General features: G+C 39.2%; 1 protein-coding gene across 4 annotated transcripts in view; it reads right to left on the reverse strand.

The window, feature by feature from the left end:
* Positions 1-22044, reverse strand: part of Eya3 (EYA transcriptional coactivator and phosphatase 3) — an 89129-nt gene that overhangs the window by 48590 nt on the left and 18495 nt on the right. For 3 of the 4 annotated variants that reach the window (XM_005353121.3, XM_026781986.1, XM_005353120.3), the window contains exons 2-6: positions 19210-19306; positions 15210-15253; positions 9653-9732; positions 7609-7675; positions 4453-4589 (exon numbers count right to left, since the gene is read on the reverse strand). In XM_005353121.3, the coding sequence (XP_005353178.1) occupies positions 4453-4589; positions 7609-7675; positions 9653-9732; positions 15210-15253; positions 19210-19242 (361 nt within the window). In that variant the 5' untranslated portion in view covers positions 19243-19306. Of the gene's footprint in view, positions 1-4452; positions 4590-7608; positions 7676-9652; positions 9733-15209; positions 15254-16944; positions 17140-19209; positions 19307-22044 lie in introns of those variants that run through there. The other variant, XM_026781985.1, reaches the window with a different exon arrangement.

Genomic DNA, 22044 nt, shown 5'->3' on the forward strand with positions numbered 1-22044 from the left:
AATGCAAATATATCCATATCTATCGCCATGCACAAATCTCAAATCCAAATGGATCAAAGACCTCAACATATAACTAAACACACTGAACCTCATAGAAGAGAAAGTAACCCAGACCCAGAAAGACGATTATCATATGTACTCACTCATAAATGGTTTTTAAACATAAAGCAAAGAAAACCAACCTACAAATAACAATCCCAGAGAACCTAAACAACGAGATCTCTAAGAGAGACATACATAGATCTAATCTACATAGAAAGTAGAAAAAGACAAGATTATCTTGAGTAAATTGGGAGCATTGGGGACCTTGGGAGAGGGTTGAAGGGGAGGGGAGAAATAAGAAGGGGAACAGAGAAAAATGTAGAGCTCAATAAAAATATATAAAAATATAAAAAAAAGAAGAGAAAGTGGTAAGGAGACCACTTCCTAAATATAACCCCAGCAGCACAGCCACTGAGAGCAACAATTAATAAACAGGACCTCCTGAAACTGAAAAGCTTCTGTAAAGCAAAGAACAAGGTCAACAAGACAAAACGACAGCCTACAGATTGGAAAAAGATCTTCACCAACCCCACATCAGACAGAGGTCTGATCTCCAAAATATACAAAGAACTCAAGAAACCTGACATCAAAAGAACAAATAATCTAATAAAAATAATGGAGTACAAACCTAAACAGAGAACTCTCAACAGATGAATCTCAAATGGCTGAAAGACACTTTAGGAAATAAATCAAGAGAAATGCAAATCAAAATAACTCTGATATTCCACCTGTCAGAATGGCCAAGATCAAAAACATTGATGACAACTTATGCTGGAGAGGATGTGGGGTAAGGGGTACACTCCTGCATTGCTGATGGGAATGCAAACTTGTACTGCCGCTTTGGAAATCAGTACAGCAACTTCTCAGAAAATTAGGAAACAATCTCCCTCAAGACCCAGCAATACCACTTTTGGATATATACCCAAAGGAAGCTCAATCATACCACAAGGACATGTGCTCAACTATGTTCATAGCAGCATTATCTGTCATAGTCAGAACCTGGAAACAACATAGATTCCCCTCAAGAATGGATAAAGAAGGGGCTGGAGAGATGGCTCAGAGGTTAAGAGCACTGGCTGCTCTTCCAAAGGTCCTGAATTCAATTCCCAGCAACCACATGGTGGCTCACAACCATCTGTAATGAGGTCTGGTGCCCTCTTCTGGCATGAGGGCATACATGAAGGCAGAATGTTGTATACAAAATAAAAAAATAAATCTAAAAAAAAAAAAAAGAATGGATAAAGAAAATGTGGTACATTTACACAATGGAATACTACAACGCAGTAAAAAAATAATGACATCTTGAAATGTGCAGGCAAATGGATGGATCGAGAAAAAAAAACATATTGAGTGAGGTAACTCAGACACAGAAAGACAAATATAATATGTACTCACTTATACGTGGCTTTTAGATTTGGACATTAAAAAAAAGAAAGAAAAACCAGCCTACAGCCCACAACCCCAGAACCTAGGCAGCAAAAAGAATCCTACCTAAGAGAGATATACATGGATCTACACAAGAGAAAAAGACAAAATCTCCTGAGTAAATTGGGAGAGTTGGAGTCATGGGAGAGAATAGGGAAGGAAAGGGGAGAAAGGGAGTGGAGCAGAGAGGAATGTGTATAGCTCAGTAAAAACAATAAAAACAGATGATAGATAGATAGATAGATAGATAGATAGATAGATAGATAGATAGATAGATAGATAGATTGATTAGATAGACAGACTGACATACAGATAGATAGATAGAGGCAAAGGCTCAGTGGTTAAGAGTTCTATGCTAATCAATCATGAGGACCCAAGTTTGCATTCCAGAGCCCATGTAACAATCTAGGCATGGTTTCAGTATGTGCCTGATCTCAGGGATATGGTAAACAGGGATAGGGTTTCTCTGCGTAGCTCTAGCTGTCCTAGAACTCGATCTGTTAACCAGGCGGGCCTTGAACACACAGAGATCTGCCTGCCTCTGCCTCCCAAATAAAGACGTGCACCATGACTGCCTGGCAGTGAGGTGTTTTATCAAACTGAATTTGGGATAAAAGAATCTTTATTATTCAACAACAGATGGGATCAACAATTCAGTGTGTTAATAGAGCTTGAGCTTACTAACCATAAATTTCGAAGAGAATGAAGGGGAAGAAGTATAAAAATAATTACTGTACAACTGATAGCTTATTATGAGCCATCAGAGAAAACTTTAGCTTAGCCGGGCGGTGGTGGCGCACGCCTTTAATCCCAGCACTCGGGAGGCAGAGGCGGGTGCATCTCTTGTGAGTTCAAGGCCAGCCTGGTCTAGTTCCAGGACAGGCTCCAAAGCCACAGAGAAACCCTGTCTTGAAAAACCAAAAAAAAAAAAAAAAAAAAAAAACTTTAGCTTAATATATGCAGTAACAAATAACCACAGGCCTGGAGAGGTAGCTTGGCAGTTAAGAGCACTGACTGCTCTCTCTTCCAGAGGTCCTGAGTTCACTTCCCAGCACCCGCAGGTAGGCTCACAACCATCTGTACCTGAAGTGCCATGGAGTCTTCCGCCTTCTTCTGGTACGCAGATGTACATGATGACAAAACACCCACAGACGTAAATATATAAACAAATAGGTCTTTTCAAATCATTGTTTTTATAAAGGAAAGAAATAACCACACACATCTGGTGGTATATACCAGGGAAATCTGCAGCAAGAGGATCACTGAGCTTAAGGAGACATAGAGACCTTGGTATGGATTATTACCATCTAGGAGCTATATATAATATAGTGGTGCATACCTATATTTTCAAGCACTCTCAAGAAACCAAAAAAAAAAAAAAAAAAAGAAAAGAAAAAAGAATTAGAGGCTATAAAACACTGTCTCGGACACCAAGAGAAAATAAAACAGGCTGTGGACAGAGGTAGAGTGCATGTGCAGTGTGAAAAAGGTTATTGACAGATCTCCAGCACGCAAAACAAAAAGCACACAAGTACCAGCAATTCTATTTAGCATTTACCAAGGAGCCAGAGAATGCTAAGAAGCCTAAAAGTTACACAACTGTCAGTAACACAAGACACTGGCCAAGTGAGCCAGCACAATTAGGAGCAGAGAAACTAAAAGCAAGCGCACTAAAACGCCCAGCATCTATGGAATAACTTCTCTAGACAACTTAAAAAGAATAAAAACAAGAACAAAAAAACCTCAACTTGTTTAAATGAAGTCTCAAAGACACTGTTTTTTTTTCACTAAAAATTCTTTTTAGATTTATTTATGTATATGAATATTTTGGCTGCATATATGTCCGTCTACACACATGCCTGGTACCTAAGGAGGTTAGAAGAGGGTAACTGAATTCTCTAAAACTGGAGTCACAGAAAGCTGGGAACAGTTACTACTGGAAACTGAACCTGGGTCTTTGGCGAGAGCAATAAGTACTCTTAACCACTGGGCCATCTGTCTAGCCTCCCTACACGTAACTTTTAACATATTAGGTTAAATTAATACTAAGTTTTAAAACCGGGGCCAGAACAGAGGAACAATAATGCATACTGTAAATCTATCAATTTATACATACATGTGTAGAAAATTTGCCACAGATATTATTAAATGTTCAACCTCAAATTAACTTCCAGTAAATAATTTTGATTTACAGTTTATATCCAAGATAAATAAAACTAATAAAAACAATTCCCTCGGCACATGGCTTCAAATGCCATCCATTCTAAAAGCACTTTTGGTTCATCAGAACACTTGATCAATTTGGGGAAGGAGAAGTAGGGGAAGGGAAGAGAGAAACTAGCCAAAACAAAAAACAGAAAATAATAATGATAAAACAAAAACATGAGACATATTCTAACTGAATATTTAGACTAAACGGTTTTAGCAGAAATCAGTCACCTCAAAATATATTTACCACATTTACCTTAGCATAGTACTATGTCCTATGTAAGTAAGGCAAATCAGTGATGATCCCTCAGTTTCCCAATGATTCCAAATTTCTAGCTGGACGTGATGGCACACACCTGTAATCCCAGTAGTCACGAAGCTGAAGCTGGAGTACTGAAATTTCCAAGCTAGCATTTGCTACACAACAACTTCAAGGCCAGCCTGAACAATGTAGCAAGACTCTGTTTCAATAAGCTAAAGTTTGGGGAGCATAGCTTAGTCTCAGAGATCTTAGCATAACAAGAATGTGAGCACACACCTCAGCATTTGGGTGGAAGGGAGTAGAGGGGGCCTTGGAAATAGGCAAGTTTTGGTGAGTAACCAAATAACTGTGGAAAGCCGTAAGCACAACTTCTACCACACACTTAATGAGCAAGCACCTGTAAAGGACAATGTTTCTTCCTCTTTCCTGGTCAGCCTTGCTTGCTTTCTGAGGAGGGACAAGTTTCTGAATGATGAGACACTCTTCTAAGAACTGCTCACAACAGGCCATCTTACCAAAAGGAGGTAGTCCGTATGTTTGGGTTGCCTGAGGGTAGACAGCGTAGGGTTGAGAGTGCTGCAGTGTCTGGTACTGCGTCTGCCCAGGGTAAGCGGTTTCCGAAGCAGGAACTGAGAGGATATGTGCATAAGGTCTAGGTAAATAGAGAAAATGAAAAGTTCCATTTGTGGCTCATTTCAGCTAATGAAAATGGACAAAACAGTTAGTATCACTAAGACAGAGAATCCAGGAATGAGGAGATTAACTTTCCATGGCACAATAACTCTTATGATCAGAAAACACAAGTTTGTCCATTACTCTTTCCAAGGAATAATTTAATGAAAAATTAAATAGTTCAAACATCTTCCCAAGTTAGAGCTACTACTCTACAGACAACTGTGTTACATGCAAGGCCCTAAATGGGATACTTATTTAACCTTCTAAATGAGGATTACTTATTTACACCCTGTGTTGTTTGAATAATGACTAAAATCTGGGTTGGTGACATAGATTCTTTTTCTTTTTTCCCTTTTTTTTTTTTTTTTGGTTTTTCGAGACAGGGTTTCTCTGTAGTTTTGAAGCCTATCCTGGAACTAGCTCTTGTAGACCAGGCTAGCCTTGAACTCACAGAGATCTGCCTTCCCGTCTCCTGAGTGCTGGGAATAAAGGCATGCGTACACTACTGCACCACATAAACTGGGTATTGTGGAGAAAGTCTATAATTCCAGGACTTGCGAGGTGGAGGCAGGAGGATCAGGAGATTAAAGTCATCCTTTACTACAGAAAGAATTTAGTCATCCTTGACTATGTAGTGAGTTTGAGGTCAGCCTGGGTCTCTTAAGATCCTTTCTCAGAGCTTTTAATCCCAGCACTCAGGAGGCAGAGGGCAGCCAGATCTCTGTGAGTTTGAGGCCAGCCTGGTCTACAAGAGCTAGTAGTCCCAAAGCTGGGCAATGGTGGATAGGCTCGGCTCCAAAGCTACAGAGAAACCTTGTCTTGGGGAAAAAAAAAAAGAGATCCTTTCTCAGAACTAAACAAAAGCAACACTTTAGAACAATGCAAGAATGAACAGAACAGAACAGAAATAGCATCTGACTTTCTCTTCATCCAAGTGCTGGGCCAACTGCAGTTCTCAGACAAGGAAGGTGAGGCTGATGTAGCAAGGAAAAGCAACCACATCCAAAAACAGGGAGTGGAGGTGTGTTCCAGTACCGTGTTTGCTCATTTGTGAACAGGAGCCAGCTCCGTTAACAGATCCCAGAAGTCACTTTAAGCTTCAGCACACTGTCCCTAGTTGGTGCCAGTCACACCAGGGACAGCTAGGGAATCAAATTCACCAGTAAAACCTCTGAGACTTTAGCCTGGCTTTCAGACTTGGCAGTTTATCCATTCTATTATACTCTATATAAACTCTACTTACCTTATTTGGTATATGTTGTAAGAAAAAGTGCTATTACATACCATAAAAGTTTTAATAAATATGGGGTATGAGGGTTATGCCTTAACAAGGGAAAAGACAACCTCTCCTCCCCCAAAAAAATCACCTTTGGGAGAAGCAGATAATAAAAAAAGACTAGAAAGGAGCAGCACGTGAGTCAAGCAGGTACGCTGTACACAAACGAGAGACACACAGAAAGGAGAGCAAGGACTTCCTATCTAAGCGGGAGCCTTATACTAATCCTAAGGGAGGTGCATTCAGAGAGGAAAGGAGCATGGCCCCAGTACCAGTCTAGAGTTCAGACAAATACAAAACAGGAAGGACCGTGCTTGCCGAATGAAGAATGGCAAGAGCAGAGCTGTTTTTCTGCTTTGTTCGCTTTTGTTTTTTAAATAAAGATTAATGTCACATTGCTTTCTAAAATGGATTAAAAGGGCATAAAATTGGAATGAAGGTCAAGTTAAAGGAGGACTTGAATGCAATAGTCCCATAAGTGGTGAGGAGGTGAGAATGAAGGGAAAGCAGACCCAAATAAAGAACCTGACTGTAGCAGCTATGCACACATCAGGGCTGCCTGTGGTGTGTGCATTACACTCATGTTTCAACAGAGTCTCAGAGACTTGCATCAGCCTGAGAAGCAGATTAGACAAGAGTTGCCACTCAAGTCACATGAGAATGCTTTGAAATAGCAGTGTCTGAAAATGGTCGATTTCCAGGTATTGTAAAGCCCATAGTCTCTTCTCCCATATCTTTAAGGATAACACCACCAGGACAGTCAGGATAGCTCAGAAACGATACATGATCTCACTTGTTAGTCTTCCAGACTATAATACGGCACAACTTGGATACCAGAAAGCTTGCTGAGTTGACCTGTTTCACATTTAGTATCTAATCTAGGTGTGCACACTCTGTGGCCTGCAGGCTGAATTCATCCCAGGCTAGCTATGCACGAGGCCTAGTCCATTTGTAGAATGCACAGCAGAAGAGTGGACACGCCTATGGCATGTTAAAGTCTCCCTATGATGTTTCAAGACAGTGTCAGCCATGCCACAGAAGAAAACCACATGAGAACAACTGGCCCAAAAAGACATTAATATTAACATCAGAATATGGAAAATTTTAATTAGCTCATTTTTTTAACTAAAGGTTTAAGTAAATGGTACAATGAGGAAAAATGAGTTTCCTTCTTGTAACAGCCTCACCTTTGTTACCAATTTCTTCATGAATCGTGCAATTGCTCACAAAACCAACAAGAACATGCTGGCTTAGCAACTGTCTTGAGTCTTTGCATGGGTAGGTTCATTCTTCATTAATACACAACTACAACTTGATACATATTGTTCTGCACCCTACCCACCTTAAAGATGACTAACCTGGTTAGTCTTAAACACTGACCGTATGCTGTGAAGGCCTAAAATGTACCTCTCTGTAACTTTAACCCATCACATTTGTCTCATTTCAAGCTCAATTGTCTGTAGTTGCCAATCTGGAGCCACCTTAAGCTGCTTTTCCTGCTCCGTATGTCAATGTACAGAAAGGAAATGGTCAGCTCGCTAACATGCTTTCTGATCAGTCTTCTATGCCAGCAACCATCTGGTTTTTAAAAGGATGACAGATTTTATTTAGATATGATAAAAACTGGAGTAAGGACATAAAACAAGGGAGATGAAAATAGTTAAATATTAAATTTTGCAATGAACTTAGAGAAAAGTTGGGAAATAATTATTCAACTTACTTTGCAGAATACATTTGTGAGGTATAATCATTGGATGAGCGAGGGATGTAATCGGTGCATGTCATAACTGAAAGAAAGATATTATCAGGTAAAAACAAGTTAGAACATTTTAAAAATCAAGTGGAAAACATCTTACTGTATAGTTCTTCAAAGTGAGTAACATAGAGACTGGATGCCAAAAAGGTCCAAAGACTATGTAGCAAAAAACACCTCATTTCTGTTTACAGACCTGTCTACAGAGTTTAAGAGGCAGTAAAAGAAGCAAGATAGGACGGAGGTGGATAGATAGACACAGAAAAGATCTGAAGATAACCCATCTAATCCCCACTTTCTCATCACTAAACTGTCTATGAAGCAAATTTCCCTAGGCTCTCAGCCATGCTCATTGACGGACTTCGAAAGCCATACCCATATCTAAGAAATCAAATGATGCTTCTTCTTTGTCGTCTTTACACTCTTGATGCTTACTCCAGGCCATAATCTGTTACTATACAATAGGGGATTTAAAAGGTAGCCTATTTATTGTCGCAGAGGACAGTGACAACAGTGAGGATGAAACAGAGGGAAGGTGTAACTAACACATCACTTGAATCAGCTGGACATATGGAATAAGGAAGATAGGGAAGCGCGAGGTGACTTCCAGGTTTGTCATTTGAACAGATGGTGGGACAGTACAACTTCCTAAAAAGGGGATGTTTGGGAGAGGAGAAATTAGTCTGGGAAAAAAAAATGTGGGATTTGGCTGGGCATGGTGGTCCATGCTTTTAATCCCAGAACTCAGGAGACAGAGGCAAGTACATCTCTGTGAATTCAAGGACAGCCTGGTCTGCTTCTAATGAGTTCCAGGCCAGCCAGGACTAGTTAATTGGAGTTTGTTAACAATGTATGACACTTAAAGTAATGTGATGGATGGGAGGATCCGCAAAGAGGATGGTAGCCTAGAACCCAACCTGAGGCCTCCTAACATTAAACAGCTAGAAAGGAAGGGTTACTCGGGGACGAAAAGTGAGGAAGCACTGCTGAGAGGGAGACTGTGAGGAGAGAAATGTCCTAGAACTGGCAACATGACAGCAACTGAGGGACTCGCCAAGCAGTTTCATGGGAAGAGAGACAACAGAAACTAAGTCAACTGGCTGAAGAGAGAATGGGTGGGGGGAAGCAAGCAAAGGCAGTTTCTTTCAGAGGTTCTGATATGTCAGGAAACACACAAAAATCTGTAATTCACAAAAGATGCAAAGAGTTTGTGTTGCCTTCTAAAGACGGCAGACACCAGAGCACACCTCTTTATGGCCAGAAGAGTTAGGAGAAAGAATGTGGCGGTGCAGGAGTGGAGGGGAGAAGAGCATCACACAGAGTCCTGGGGAAGCTAGAGGGGAGAGGATGCAAAGAGCAAGAACACTCTTCTGAAACAAGACAGCATCACAAACAGAGATTGGGTAGTGACTAAGGAACTCCTCGTGTGGGGCTTTTATTTGAGAAGAGCTAAGCCATGAGGGAAGTGAGAGTGAATCTTGATGTTCTGAGAAAAGAGGTGGTGTAATTAAAATGAAAGGCTCAGCAGAGAAATGAAGGCTGAGTACTCACCCGAGGCCTGTGGTTATGACGACAGTAATTCCAGCCAACAATGCTTAGTTATTTGTACACACTTATACAGAAGAGGGAGAGTTGAGTTGCATTAGAGTGAGGGTTTAGGAGGAACATTTGATTGATAGGTAGGATTACTTGGCTTTATGTTGTTTTTGCTTAAATCCTCTTTTAGGATCAGTTAGGCATTAGCTCACAAGAATTTTAAATTTTAATAAAACGCTACTACTTTTATAAATTCAACCTCCAAGCAAAAAAAAAAGTCACTGAGTATGACTCCTTGGATGAGCAGATTCCTTGAGATTTGTCCTCAGCTGGTATGTCAATGATGCTTATAGGAGTACATGTATGAACATGGTGAGAAGAGCCTTCTAAACATTCTGGACAACCCATTTTACAAGAAGAACACCCCTCGGTTACAGGAATACCACATCCACTGTGCATATCACATGGTACTTACTTTCCTCTGACATGTTAAGATTTGACGCAAGGCTGGATGTCTCAGGCTTCTGATCACTGACATCAGGGTTGTTTACTTGACTAGGAGAACCAAAACAAACATATTAGCCCCTGAATGAGGTGCTGCAAGGCTGAAATGGATAAGCTCAAACCCATCTCCTCCTAGGCTATTCCAGTAAGAAGTAAATCTAGATGATCTCCCTAGTCTTGGTTTTTAGCAACTAAGCTAAAAGCAAGAGAGTCAGGGCCAGTACCTTCCATATCTGACTGTTCTTTTTCATATCCTTAGACCCCTTGAAATTTACATCACTTTGAAGCCCCAGTTAAGTCACAAACAAGTCAAATATTTTTCTCTAAGATCATTTGTTAAAGTAACCCTGAATATCTAACACAGTGCTGTTACTTTAAAAACATTATATACATTGTATCTAGGTGGACTGTAATGTAATATTTTGGTGTGTTTATACTATGAAATAGTAAACCAAGCTAGTTAACAAACCACCTCACATGCTTATTCTTTGTGATGAAAACATTCAAAATGTATACTTTCTTCCCACACAATTCTGTGTATGTTACTCTGGTTAGAAATACAACAAAGTAGGGAGATTCTAATTAGAGAGAGTGGTCACCATCAGCTACAAATCTTAATTTGAAGAAGTTTTTAAAGATTAAATATGTTTGTTCCCAAGGAGGAGTTCTGAGCCTTAAAACTTGTTATCTTTTATTAAGAAAAAGTAAGTGTGTTGTAGTACACCTATAATCCCAGCACTAGGGACGTGCACAGCAGAAAGATCAGGAGTTCAAGGCCATCTTCTAATACGTGAACCACAACAGTCCCCAAGACAAAGAGACAAAGTCAATACCCAGGACACTAGCTCAATCTGTCTATCTGTTTGTCTGTCTGTCTGTCTACTATCTATAGCATCAGTGACTAAACCCAGGTCCTCAAATGTATTAAGCAAGCACTATAGATTTTTATTAATTAACCTTAAGAAAGCTAAGAGAAATTCTAATAGGTAAGTCATATAAATGAGGAAGATTAAAGTCATTACATTAGAAACTACAATGTTACAAAAATGCCACTAAAATTCTGGAACGGAGATGACTCCAAGTTGAGTCCTTGATAACATTTTCCTCCTCTACTTTCCCTGTAAGTTCAAGTTTCCATCACTTCCTACCACAGCAGCACAGTGGTTAGAGTACAGCTTCTAACTTCATGTGCTGACTCACTCCTAACTCTAGCACTTGGGTTGCTGAGCCAAGAGGGTTTGTGGTAAGTGAGGCCAGCACGGGTTACAAAGCCAGTTTAAAGCAAGTCCGCACAACAGAGTGAGACCCTATCTCAGAAAACTAGCTAACTTCATTACCACGTGCAAGCTCTAGAGCTTGAATGCTGAGCTCATGATCTACTTTTCCAATAACAACTAGCTGTGTAGTTTGGACAAGTCACCAAATTCTCTAGACTTTGGTTTACTTGCCAGTAAGGATACAAACAGAACCCACCTCTCTGGGTTATAAGGACAATGGCAGTACAAAAAAGTAGCTAAGTCCAGACATAATATGCGCACTAACCATGCTGTTCTATTTCTTGGTTGCAGTTCATGCACCCTTCCCACAGTTATGCCCGAGAGAAGCCTGCTTTACTCTTTCTCCCCTGGGGACAGGTAAAGGCTACAGTGCCAGAGGCTCGATATCTGAGGATATGCCTGAGCGAAGGTAAAAGCAGTTCCTACACGGCAACATTTAAAGCTCTCTCATATGACCTCTGAAGCTAACCATAGCCAAGTATCAATAATAAGGAAATTTTCTTCTGGTATATTTTGAATGTTAAATTAACTTTCCTCAGATTTATTCATTCATTCACTCATTCATTCATTCATTCATTCATTCATTCATTCATTCATTCATTCATTCAGAGGCAGGATCTCATTATGTATCCCTGGCTGGCCTGAAACTCGATATAATGACTAGTCTAGACTCAAACTCAGATACCAACCTGCCTTTGCCTCCTAAGTGCTGGGTTTAGAGGTGTACACCACCATGCCTACATTTAGTTGGGAAAAAACAAAAACAAAACCCTTTTTTTTAATGTACATGAAAGTTTTGCCAGTATGCATGTATGTGGACTATGTGTGTGCCTGGTACCTATGGAGCCATAAGAGGGCATCGGAGCCCTTGGAACTGGAGTTATAAAGTCACCATACAGGTGCTGAGGACAAAATCCTGTTCCCCGGCAAGAACGGCAGATGGCTTAGCTGTCTTCTCAACCTGGAAATTTAATTTTTAAAACTAAATCTCAAGCAAAGTTCAATTTTATCTCTGCTCAAATGATTACACTTTTGGAACAGTAATGCACTCCCCAAGTTATAACTATGGGAATTAAATGGAAAAGGAAATAAATGGCATGAACTGGTTATATTGGTACAAACCAACATGCTAAATCATAATGCCCTGAATTTTACATAAAAGCTAAGGACTTCTGAGTCTCACCTCAAAACCTTAAATAGAATTCATACAGAAAGAACATGAAAGAAACTAGAATTTCACATTTCCACTGCAATGATAGTTTCTTTTCTGTTTACTTGAATAACTCTGAGTTACAAAGTTATATTTACTGTTGAATATTATTTTTAAGACCTGAATCTTTTAAAAGTGATATGTCCTCATATACACTGGGCACACCAGTTTTAAAAAGTCTCTGATTCTAGTATGATTCTATAGAATTTTATTATAGCAAAATCCCCTACATATTCAAGTGAACATGCACAGATTAGAAACACACTATCAAGATAGTGAATTAACTCTAGCACTTTGTTAAATGTTTAAAATTGTCCCTAGAGAAACTGCATACTGCCTGACAACATTACTTTTAGAACACATGAATGTAAAATTTTGTTTAACAAAAAAGCTGCTTAAAAAATAAAAATGATTGTCAGGTGTGATGGCACACACCTTTAATTCCAGCTCTCGGAAGGCAGAGGCAGGCGGATCTCTGTGAGTTTGAGGCCAGCCTGTCTATAGTGCAAGTTCCAGGACAGCCACGGCTACAATGAGAAACCTGTCTTGAAAAACCAAATAAATAAATAAAATAAAATGAAAAAAAAAAAAGTCAAACATCATAAACTAAACAGCTCAAATACCTTCTCATTCAACAAAACTCTTGTCAATTATCAATAACTGACAGGAAAAGAAGGAAAAATAAAAGTATTACTCATTTTTAAAAGGAAGAAAATTAAGTAGGGAGTGGTGGCCCACATCTTTAATCCCAGCACTCAGGAGGCAGAAGCAGATGAATCTCTGTGTTCAAGGCCAGGCTGGTCTACAGAGTGAGTTCCAGGACAGCCAAATATACACATGCTATGGAGAGGCACCTTGAAGACATTATTACAAAGTTACAAACAGACTATATGCATTATCTTATAGTCCTTTATATGAAGTTTTTAGAATAGTCAATCCCACAGACTAATCTCATAATAACAGAGTGGAATGGAAGATGCTGGGGACAGCAGACTGGGGCAAAGGGAAGCTCTGTTTAACAGGTGTGAAGTCTAAACGTGGGAATAAAAGTTACAGAGATGGATGGTGTCTGTGGTCAAGACAAGTTCATGTACACAGCGATACTAACTCATACTTTTAAAAATGCTTTTAGGGCTGTGGGATGTAGCTCAGGACAGAGCTTTTCCTAGCACACACAAGGCCCTGGATTCAATCCCTAGTGTGACGGATGGAGGGGAACGTTTACAGCTAAGCATGGTTTAAGTCTTTAAATCTCAGTAGTACTCAGGAAGCTAAGGGTCACAAGTTAAAGGCCTGCACAATATGACTTTGTCAAAGGAAGAGGGGGTAAATGTAAATTTTATGCTAAGGATATTTAGGCATAGATTTAAAACTTTCCAAAGGAAAAAGAACTACATGAAAAAACAGAGTTGGCAGTAGCACAGCAGGAGAACTGACTTCCCCGGCAAAGGAAGCAGAAAGTATCCACAATAGATCTGCTGAGAAGCAAGATGTCTCTAATTTGTCCTTCAATTAGGTAGCAAGTTCCCCAGCTGAGTGAATGAAAACTGTGGGAAGGAAAAAGAAAGGGAGAAGACAGGAGGCAGAGATGAAAGGGAGAACTCCTAAGATGATTTTAGACACTAGGAAATCAGCTACATGGAGAAGACCGTGTGTCTATTTGAGACATAACCATGAACGGAAACTAAGATGAGTCAGTATAGTTTTGGGCTGTTCTGTTACAGTGTTACAGTGACAGGGAATAGATGAGTGATCTGGGTTTAAGCAAGTTCTGGTATTACTGGTGTGCAGATCAGGAATATGTACAGAATAGGTGGACAGTTGGGTTCAAGCAAGGATGTAATTTTGCTTGATAAGTATAACATAGGAAGAGAGGAGAAAGCTAACATTTTCAAGGGACAGGCAACAGTAGTAGATTGTTTTTAACAGATTTTTTTAAAAATTAAACTTTATGTACACTGGTGTGAAGGTGTCAGATCTCCCGAAACTGGAGTTACAGACAGTTGTGAGCTGCCATATGGATGCTGGGAATTGAACCCATGTCCTCTGGAAGTGCACCCAGTGCTCCTAACCCCTGAGTCATTTCTCTGGCAACCCTCCCCCCTTTTTTCCTTTGGCTTTTTTCTATACAGGGTTTCTCTGTGTAGCCTTAGCTGTCCTAGAACTTGCTCTGTAGACTAGGCTGGCCTCAAACTTAAATGTCTGCCTGCTTCTGCCTCCCAAGTGCTGGGATCAAAGGCATGAGCCACCATACCCCACAGAAGTAGATATCAGAACTTAACTAGCATAAGAAAGAAACTGAAGCCTGTTTTGAGAGAAAGGCAAGTGAGTAATAAAGAAAATTTAGAAATGTAAAGTGTAAGAATGAGATCCATGGCAGTTGTAGGGGAAAGATCTGGGTGACCTATGTGGTGGTAAAAACAGCATTCTTGAAATCCATGTGCTGGAAATGCTGCAGATACTGGCTCAGATGATGAGTGCACAACCAACAGGAGGTAAAGCTCTGGAAAAATGACAACCGTGACGGCACTGTAGGCAGAACATGAGATGCCAAGAAGACACCTCCTTTCTACAGAAGTGAAACCAATGTCTAGGGTATTACATACTCAATTGATAATTAATGCCAAATTCTTTGTATTTCCTTTATTTTGGTCTTTCCTTTCTTTATACTGTACATTTGACTGAAGAATACATCATTTTTCATTTATGAGTTTCTCCACAAAAGCTTGATATATATAAAATGAACTCAGTACATACTGTTTAATAAGTAATGAAGGCCTAACTACAAAAATTTAGATAAGTACTAAAGGATAGCTATTTCGGAAAAGTATTTTTTTTCCGAGACCGGGTCTTGCTATGCTGTCCAAATGAGTCTCTAGTTTGGGTGTTTTATGAATCCTATTTTGGAGAGAATATTTAATTGAAAGCAAATAATTTCACAATGAAAGGTGACAATGAAAACACAAAACAGGCCCTATGCTAATTGGCACAGGGTAAAAAGTAAGACAGGTTATTTCAAAGAAGCCCAATTTTATAAATACCTTAAAGTTTGTTCTCCTGGCTCCTGCATCTTGGCTTTCTTTACCTGTAAACATCAGCATACGCAGAAATCAGTGCAGTAATTTGATCTGAAACCCTAGCTGTTCAAACACACAATTGTCTCTCTGCATCACAGGAGCTGGCTCCAGGAACCCTCACTGATACCAAAATCTGTAGATGTCCATGGCAGTTATATTACAAGCATAGTTCTCATGTACTCTACACTATACTTATGCTATCTAATACAGTGTAAATACTGTGTGAATAGTTGTACTGTATTACTTAGGAAATGAGAATGTTTATATAATAAGTGTACTAAAAAAATAGTTTCGCACATTATATTTACCCTTGGTTAGTTCACAAATATTGACAACTGGTAGGGAAAGTTGACTGTATATCAACCAATATTTGCTTCATTTTGTTTTGATTAGACCTAGAATAAATGTTATTATGCAAATATGTGAAGCTCTTACACAATAGTAATTACCTACAGTAAGCCGACCAAGAGGCTAAAGAATCCCAGGATGAAATGCAGACTCTGACAAAACACATACAAAAAATATTCTATCATTTTTAATTCAATTGAGAACCCCAGTGTGGTGGCTCATACCTTTAGTCTTAGCACTGTGGGGGACAGAGGCAAGTGGATGTGAGTTCAAAGTCAACTTGGTCTACAGAGTGAGTCTTAGGCCAGTCAGGGCTATAAACAGCCTGTCTTTAAAAAAAAAAAAAAAATAACAATAGAAGCTGAAACCTGATAAATTGAATTCAGTAGGTACAGAGGAACATGTATCTGGGAGTGGGGAAGGGGGGACTGATATGAACAAAAAGTCATAAAAAGGGTTCAATGATAATAAAGAACATGAAATTCAAACACCCAAAATTCACTGCACCTAGGAGTAGCCCAGGAGGAGACAAGAACATAGTGAAGCGTCAGTGAACAGTAGTCTGCTCACACAGGTCCATCCTTAGATATCAGACCAGGAAGTTCCGAGTCTACCCTAAGAATAACGAGCCTTCGAGCACCTGCAAGATAATAGAATCTGCACTGAATCTTAGAGACCGCCTGAGAAAACAGAGAAAATGGAAAGGAAGGAAACAACATCAAATGTAGAAAACATAGGAGACTACACAAATGGAAAGGAGTGTCCTAAAAATAAATTTCAGAGTAAACTAAAGGCCACAGCTGAACTGTACCAGTTTAGGACAACTCCCTATACTGTCCACTCCATTATAACGTGTATACACAATATACACTTACTTATTCCTATGTTTTTTTACCTACTGAAAATCTGGTAACAAATGAAGGAGACTGATTCCATCTATTTATAGTGTTTTTGTCCCTTAAACACAGGGGACATATAGCCAGCATTCTTTTTTTTTTTCCCTCTGGTTTTTCGAGACAGGGTTTCTCTGTTTAACAGTACTGGCTGTCCTGGAACTCACTTTGTAGACCAGGCTGACCTCAAACTCAGAGATCTGCCTGCTTCTGCCTCCCAAGTGCTGGGATTAAAGGCATGAACCACACCACTGCTTTATTTTTTTGGTGGGGGAGAGCAAACCAACATTCTTTAGTCACAGTGTGACATGGTAAAAGCAGAAAATAATGGTAGAGCCTATTATTTTTTGGAAAAAAGTCACATCTAGAAAATACTACTACCAGGCCACACTTAGCTAACAGTGAGGAGAAATCATCAGATTACAAACAGCTTTGGGTGCTATCATGTGCAGCCTTACAGGATGCAGCAGTCCTGTCTTCAGATGAAGGACCCTCTCGGTGATAGTGTCAGCCTCTACTTGAAGAGGAGAAAACAGAGTAATGAAACAACAGGAAATACCCAAAGGCTAGCGGGGAGATAAAGCGCTTGCTTAGTGCCAACAGGACTCTCATTTAACATTTAGTACTGCAGACAAGAGAAATAAGAGCAAAACAAGCAATAGACAACCACCACGACTCCCACAAAAAGGAAAAGAAGGGGGCGCCCACTGCAATTTACAGAGTCCTGAAGAAATAATGTCATTATTCTGGGATACTTAGAAGACTTTTTCTCAGTTTTTTAGTATCATAAAGTCACTTGAGCCATTCATATCCCAAAACCTGGAACTGTCAACATTACTTCCCAAATGTCATATTCTTTTCTAAGGTCCGTTCAATTTTAGGATGCTGTTACTGAATCGACATTAATCAGCACAGTACGTAGTTTCTGGCCCCTTTTCCTTCATTCCTCCCTGCCATCACTCTTAAGAAAACAGTAACAAGGCTTTGGCAGCACGCTTCTTTGCAGCTGTTTCAAACATGTCACTCATTCACTGGTTTTTGTTTTGTTTTTCCCAGAGATGATAAACATTGGTCTGACAGTTGTATTTCTAAGTCTGGGGTCCATTGAACAGCTGCTTATGGTACCACATGACTGCACTCCCAGCACTCAGACTTGCCTGCAGTTCAAGGACAGCCTAGACCACAAACAGATTTGTCTCAAAGAAACAAAGTGAGCTTATGAGGAAAAACTTCAGAGTCAGGAAGATCAGAATTCATTTAAAATATTGTAAGATGGATATGGTGGTGCATTCCCTAAGATCTCAGCACCCCAGAGGCTTGAGGCAGTGGGCTCATGAGTTATAGGCCAGTTTGGGCGATACAGAGAAGTCAAGACCAGTCTGGGCTTCTTAGAGAGACACTGCCTTCAAAACCAAAAGAACAACCAATTCAGGGAGGCTGTCCTTTACAGTCTATAGACTACTCCCGCTCACGGAAAAGAAGAGTGGAATACAGGATTGAGTCAGCCGTGCCATCTTAGTGGTCTGCGGCAGAGCCACTTGTTCTAACAAAGGGATCTCTACTACAACCTGCCCCACAGCTCTTCTCCTGAAAATCAAGTACTCTTCCTCTGTTTTTTGTTTGTTTGAGAGAGGGTTTCTCTGTAGCTTTGGAGCCTATCCTGGAACTAGCTCTGTAGACCAGGTTGTCCTCGAACTCACAGAGATCCACCTGCTTCTGCCTCCTGAGTGCTGGGATTAAAGGTGTGCAGGACAGCCAGGGCTACACAGAGAAACCCTGTCTCAACCAAGAAAAGAAAGAAAGGAAGAAAGGAAGGGAGGGAGGGGAAAAAGGGAGAGAGACTTTCCATAACAATAACCATAGGACAGGAATTCTGGCTTTAAAGTGCTTCAGTTTCTTCCTTTCCACTAACAATTTGCTTTGCATACAAGTTCTAGAAACTGAACAGAATGACAAGGGAGGGAAGCAGAGTAGAAGCCATGTCAGTCTCACAGTTCTTGTTACTTTAATTAGGTAGGGAGTAACTAAGGACTCTCTTTCAACAGTCTGTCAACATTTATCTAAGTCTTTCTGAATTTATGAGTAGACTTTTCTCTTACTACATTAACACTCAATGATACAATTTTCCTTGGTACATTTAATGTCTATAACTCAGTTGTTTGTGTCAACAGTACACATCCTATATATACTGCTCACGATGATTTTAACCCTATTATACCGCTGGTTAGTAATAACTCACCAAGGGCAGGGATTACATTTAAAAATTTCAGTATTTCTATTAATTACTTATGTCTCCCTAACTTTTACAGTTACTTTAACTGAGAGGGCTAAAACAATGGCAGAGTAACCATAAGTGTGCAACTCTCAATACATAAAGAAAGGGCAACACTCACTACTAAGTGTACAGCACAGATTTCCCAGCAGTAAGTTAGCCAAGTTTAATTTTAAAAACATGCAACATGCCGGGTAAGGCGGTGCACATCTGTGATCCTGATCTGGGAAGTTGAGGTAAGAGGATCACATGTTTGAGGCTGCCAGAGACTGCATATAGCAAGTCCATCTCAAAAGCAAAACAAAAAAACATACAACATTGCTTTCTCCGAGGGAAATCACTAAGGATCCTGTTCTCCATTGTTATTTCTAATTTGAATTCTGTAAGTATAACTGAATACTACTCAAAATCTCTTCAGCTTAGCTTTTCTACAATCAACTTGAACACTCACCGGTTGCTCTGGTAGGTCTTGCTCTTCTTCCATGAGGACCACTATCTCTTTACACACTTAATGTGACTGGATTGCAGGTCTCCGCAGTCTTCACAAACTGTAAAAAGAGAGCAATGCAAAGCTTTATATATTCATAAAGTATTATCATCAAGGCCATCAGAGAATAACTTTTTAATACTTTGCTACTCAAGCTTTCTACGTTAGTTCCAATCTCAAAATCTCAAACTTGCACGTGGCTTCTCAAAACTGACATGCTGTTCCAAGTAACGAAAGCTGTGCGCAATAACTTCTGTAAAGCTCTGCAAAAGCCAACACGTGGAGCCACTTCCACGGTTACTATAGTGCCTAATGCCTTAAACACTTTACAATGACAGCCATGTGCAGATAATAAAACAATTTTTTTAAGGATTAGGGTTATGTTTAAAATGATAGAGACTGGCCTAGAAGGTCAGTAAATTAAGATAACATCTAACCTGCTTTAATGTGGAACATTTACATAACTGTTAACACAGACACACAGAATCGCTTTAAATAGGACAAACTGGAAAATCAATTAAATACATCACAATCAACTATCTGTCTATATGTAATCAATTTAAATGAAAATGTAATTCTTCTGGATCTCGATAAGGCAAATAAACAGGTAAAGTGAAACCTTAAATATGAGAATTAAGGAAAAATAATTATGTAAAGCTAAGATTCAGTTTAATCTGAAATAATGAGCATCCACCAAATATACAAGGTAATTATTTAAATAAACATTTTTCAAACCCTGTTCTTCTGGTCCTAATTTCAATTTTTAAAACTTTCTTTGACCTGCAAACAGGAGATACATTATAAAAACGAAATACTCCATTCCTACTTAACTGAGGATGGCTCTTTTCTAATAAACGCTCCTGTGTGACTTCTACCAACCATCAAACCCACCTTAACACAAAGTTTAAAGTTCAGACTCTTGCTGCAGAGATAATGAACAACAGAAACAGGGACACCAAAGCCTTCATTTCTGCTGCCCAGTCAACCTGTGTGGCTCTCTTTTGGTACAATATAGTACACCTTTTAGAGCGATACTTAAGAAAGGAAAACGAGCGCAAGCAATGCAAGCAGCTGAAAAACCTTAACCATTAGGTGACAACAGTTTTTTGCTCCTTCCTCTGCTCTTCAAATATCAAAAGGGAAACAAAGTTAGGTGCTCAATGCACACATGCCTCTTACAGTCTCTCAAGACTCTGTTCCGACTCTATGACACAGACAACTAGCCACGCAGAATTACAGGATGCAGAAATGAAAGCTCATGGCTACAACCCTCCCCAGGCTCATTTTGCTCAACACAGAAGAGCATAAACTATGTGACCATAAAACTGATTTGTGACTGTAAAAGATAAACACTTGTTTCTTTTACCAATTTATGACTACCTTAAATTAGAATCTCTTTATGTGATTACTGCACTATGCAAACGTACATTTGTAAATATATGATTTCAACCCATAAGAGCAAACAAAATAGGATCTAATTCTTAGAGAAACAGAATGCCTTCACTCTTCATTTTTTTGAAATTGTGTCTTACCTACAAAGAAAGTTATTAACACTCCACATTATGTCAACCAAGGCCTATGCGTGTAAAAACTGTACTCTGAGTGTGCTTTTAGCTGAGAGGGAGGGGAATCACTTCCCTGGGGCAGGGTTAAAATCTACACTGAGATAGAGGAAGATAAAGACAATAATTAAAGATGATAGTCAATAACATGTTCTCTAATTTTGTTTTTAAATACAAAATCTGAACATTAAAAGAGAACACAATTTTTTTTACAGATCAAAATGGGGGTAATAAGTTTCAAAAGAAAGAAATACATAACCAAATGTTCAAAATATTCAAAACTATATTAAAATCCTGAGCTACTCAATATGAATTCTGTAGTATGTTACAAGGTGACTTCCTTATGAAAAACAATGAGAAAACAATTCTACTTGTTTCTTCTTAGAAAATAAACATTCTTGCTAACATCTTTAAAACTACCAATATCCTTCCTCTCAGCTCTTCAACTGAAAGGAACAAAAAGATGTAGTTTCCATATTTCAGAGAAAAGAACTTAGGAAACACAGGCTTGATTTTTTTAAAAAAAGATTTATTAATAATGTACACCTGCGCACATGCCTGCATACAAGAAGAGGGCACCAGCTCTCATTATAAATGGTTGTGAGCCACCATGTGGTTGCTGGGAAATGAACTGAGGACCACTGGAAGAGCAGCCAGTGCTCTTAACCGCTGAGTTATCTTTCCAGCCCCATACTTGATATTTTTAACTAACTGGTCAATTATCACTAGTCATTTCCATTACTTTAAAACAAAAGCTGGATGGTGGCACACACACAATTTCAGCACTCAAGAGGCCAAGGCAGAGAGATTATTGCAACTCTGATGCCATGCTGACTACACAGGGAAACACAATCTCAAAAAATTAAAAAAAAAAAAGAAAAGAAAGGGGGAAAAAAGGGAAATAAAACAGCAATTCCACCAAAACCAAATCAAATCCAAGTAGCCTGAGGATCTCCTTGGATCCTGGCAACTGGAGTATGAGACACTTCCAAAAACACATTCTAGTACATGTGCAAATAAAATATATATTAATAACTATAAATTACATAATTCCATTACATTCTTCACATTTCTAGCATTTATCGATGTGCTAAAACTTGTACTATTTTCCTTTTTCTGTCTCTATTCTTGTTTTTTTTTTTGTGATTCTAGAGAGTAAACCCAGAGCCTCATACATGCTAAGTATATTAATGTCTACCTTTTTTTCCTTTCTTTCTTTTTCTTTTTTGTTTTGTTT

The sequence above is a fragment of the Microtus ochrogaster genome, chromosome 10 (assembly GCF_000317375.1).
Source record: "Microtus ochrogaster isolate Prairie Vole_2 chromosome 10, MicOch1.0, whole genome shotgun sequence".
Taxonomy (NCBI): Eukaryota; Metazoa; Chordata; class Mammalia; order Rodentia; family Cricetidae; genus Microtus; species Microtus ochrogaster.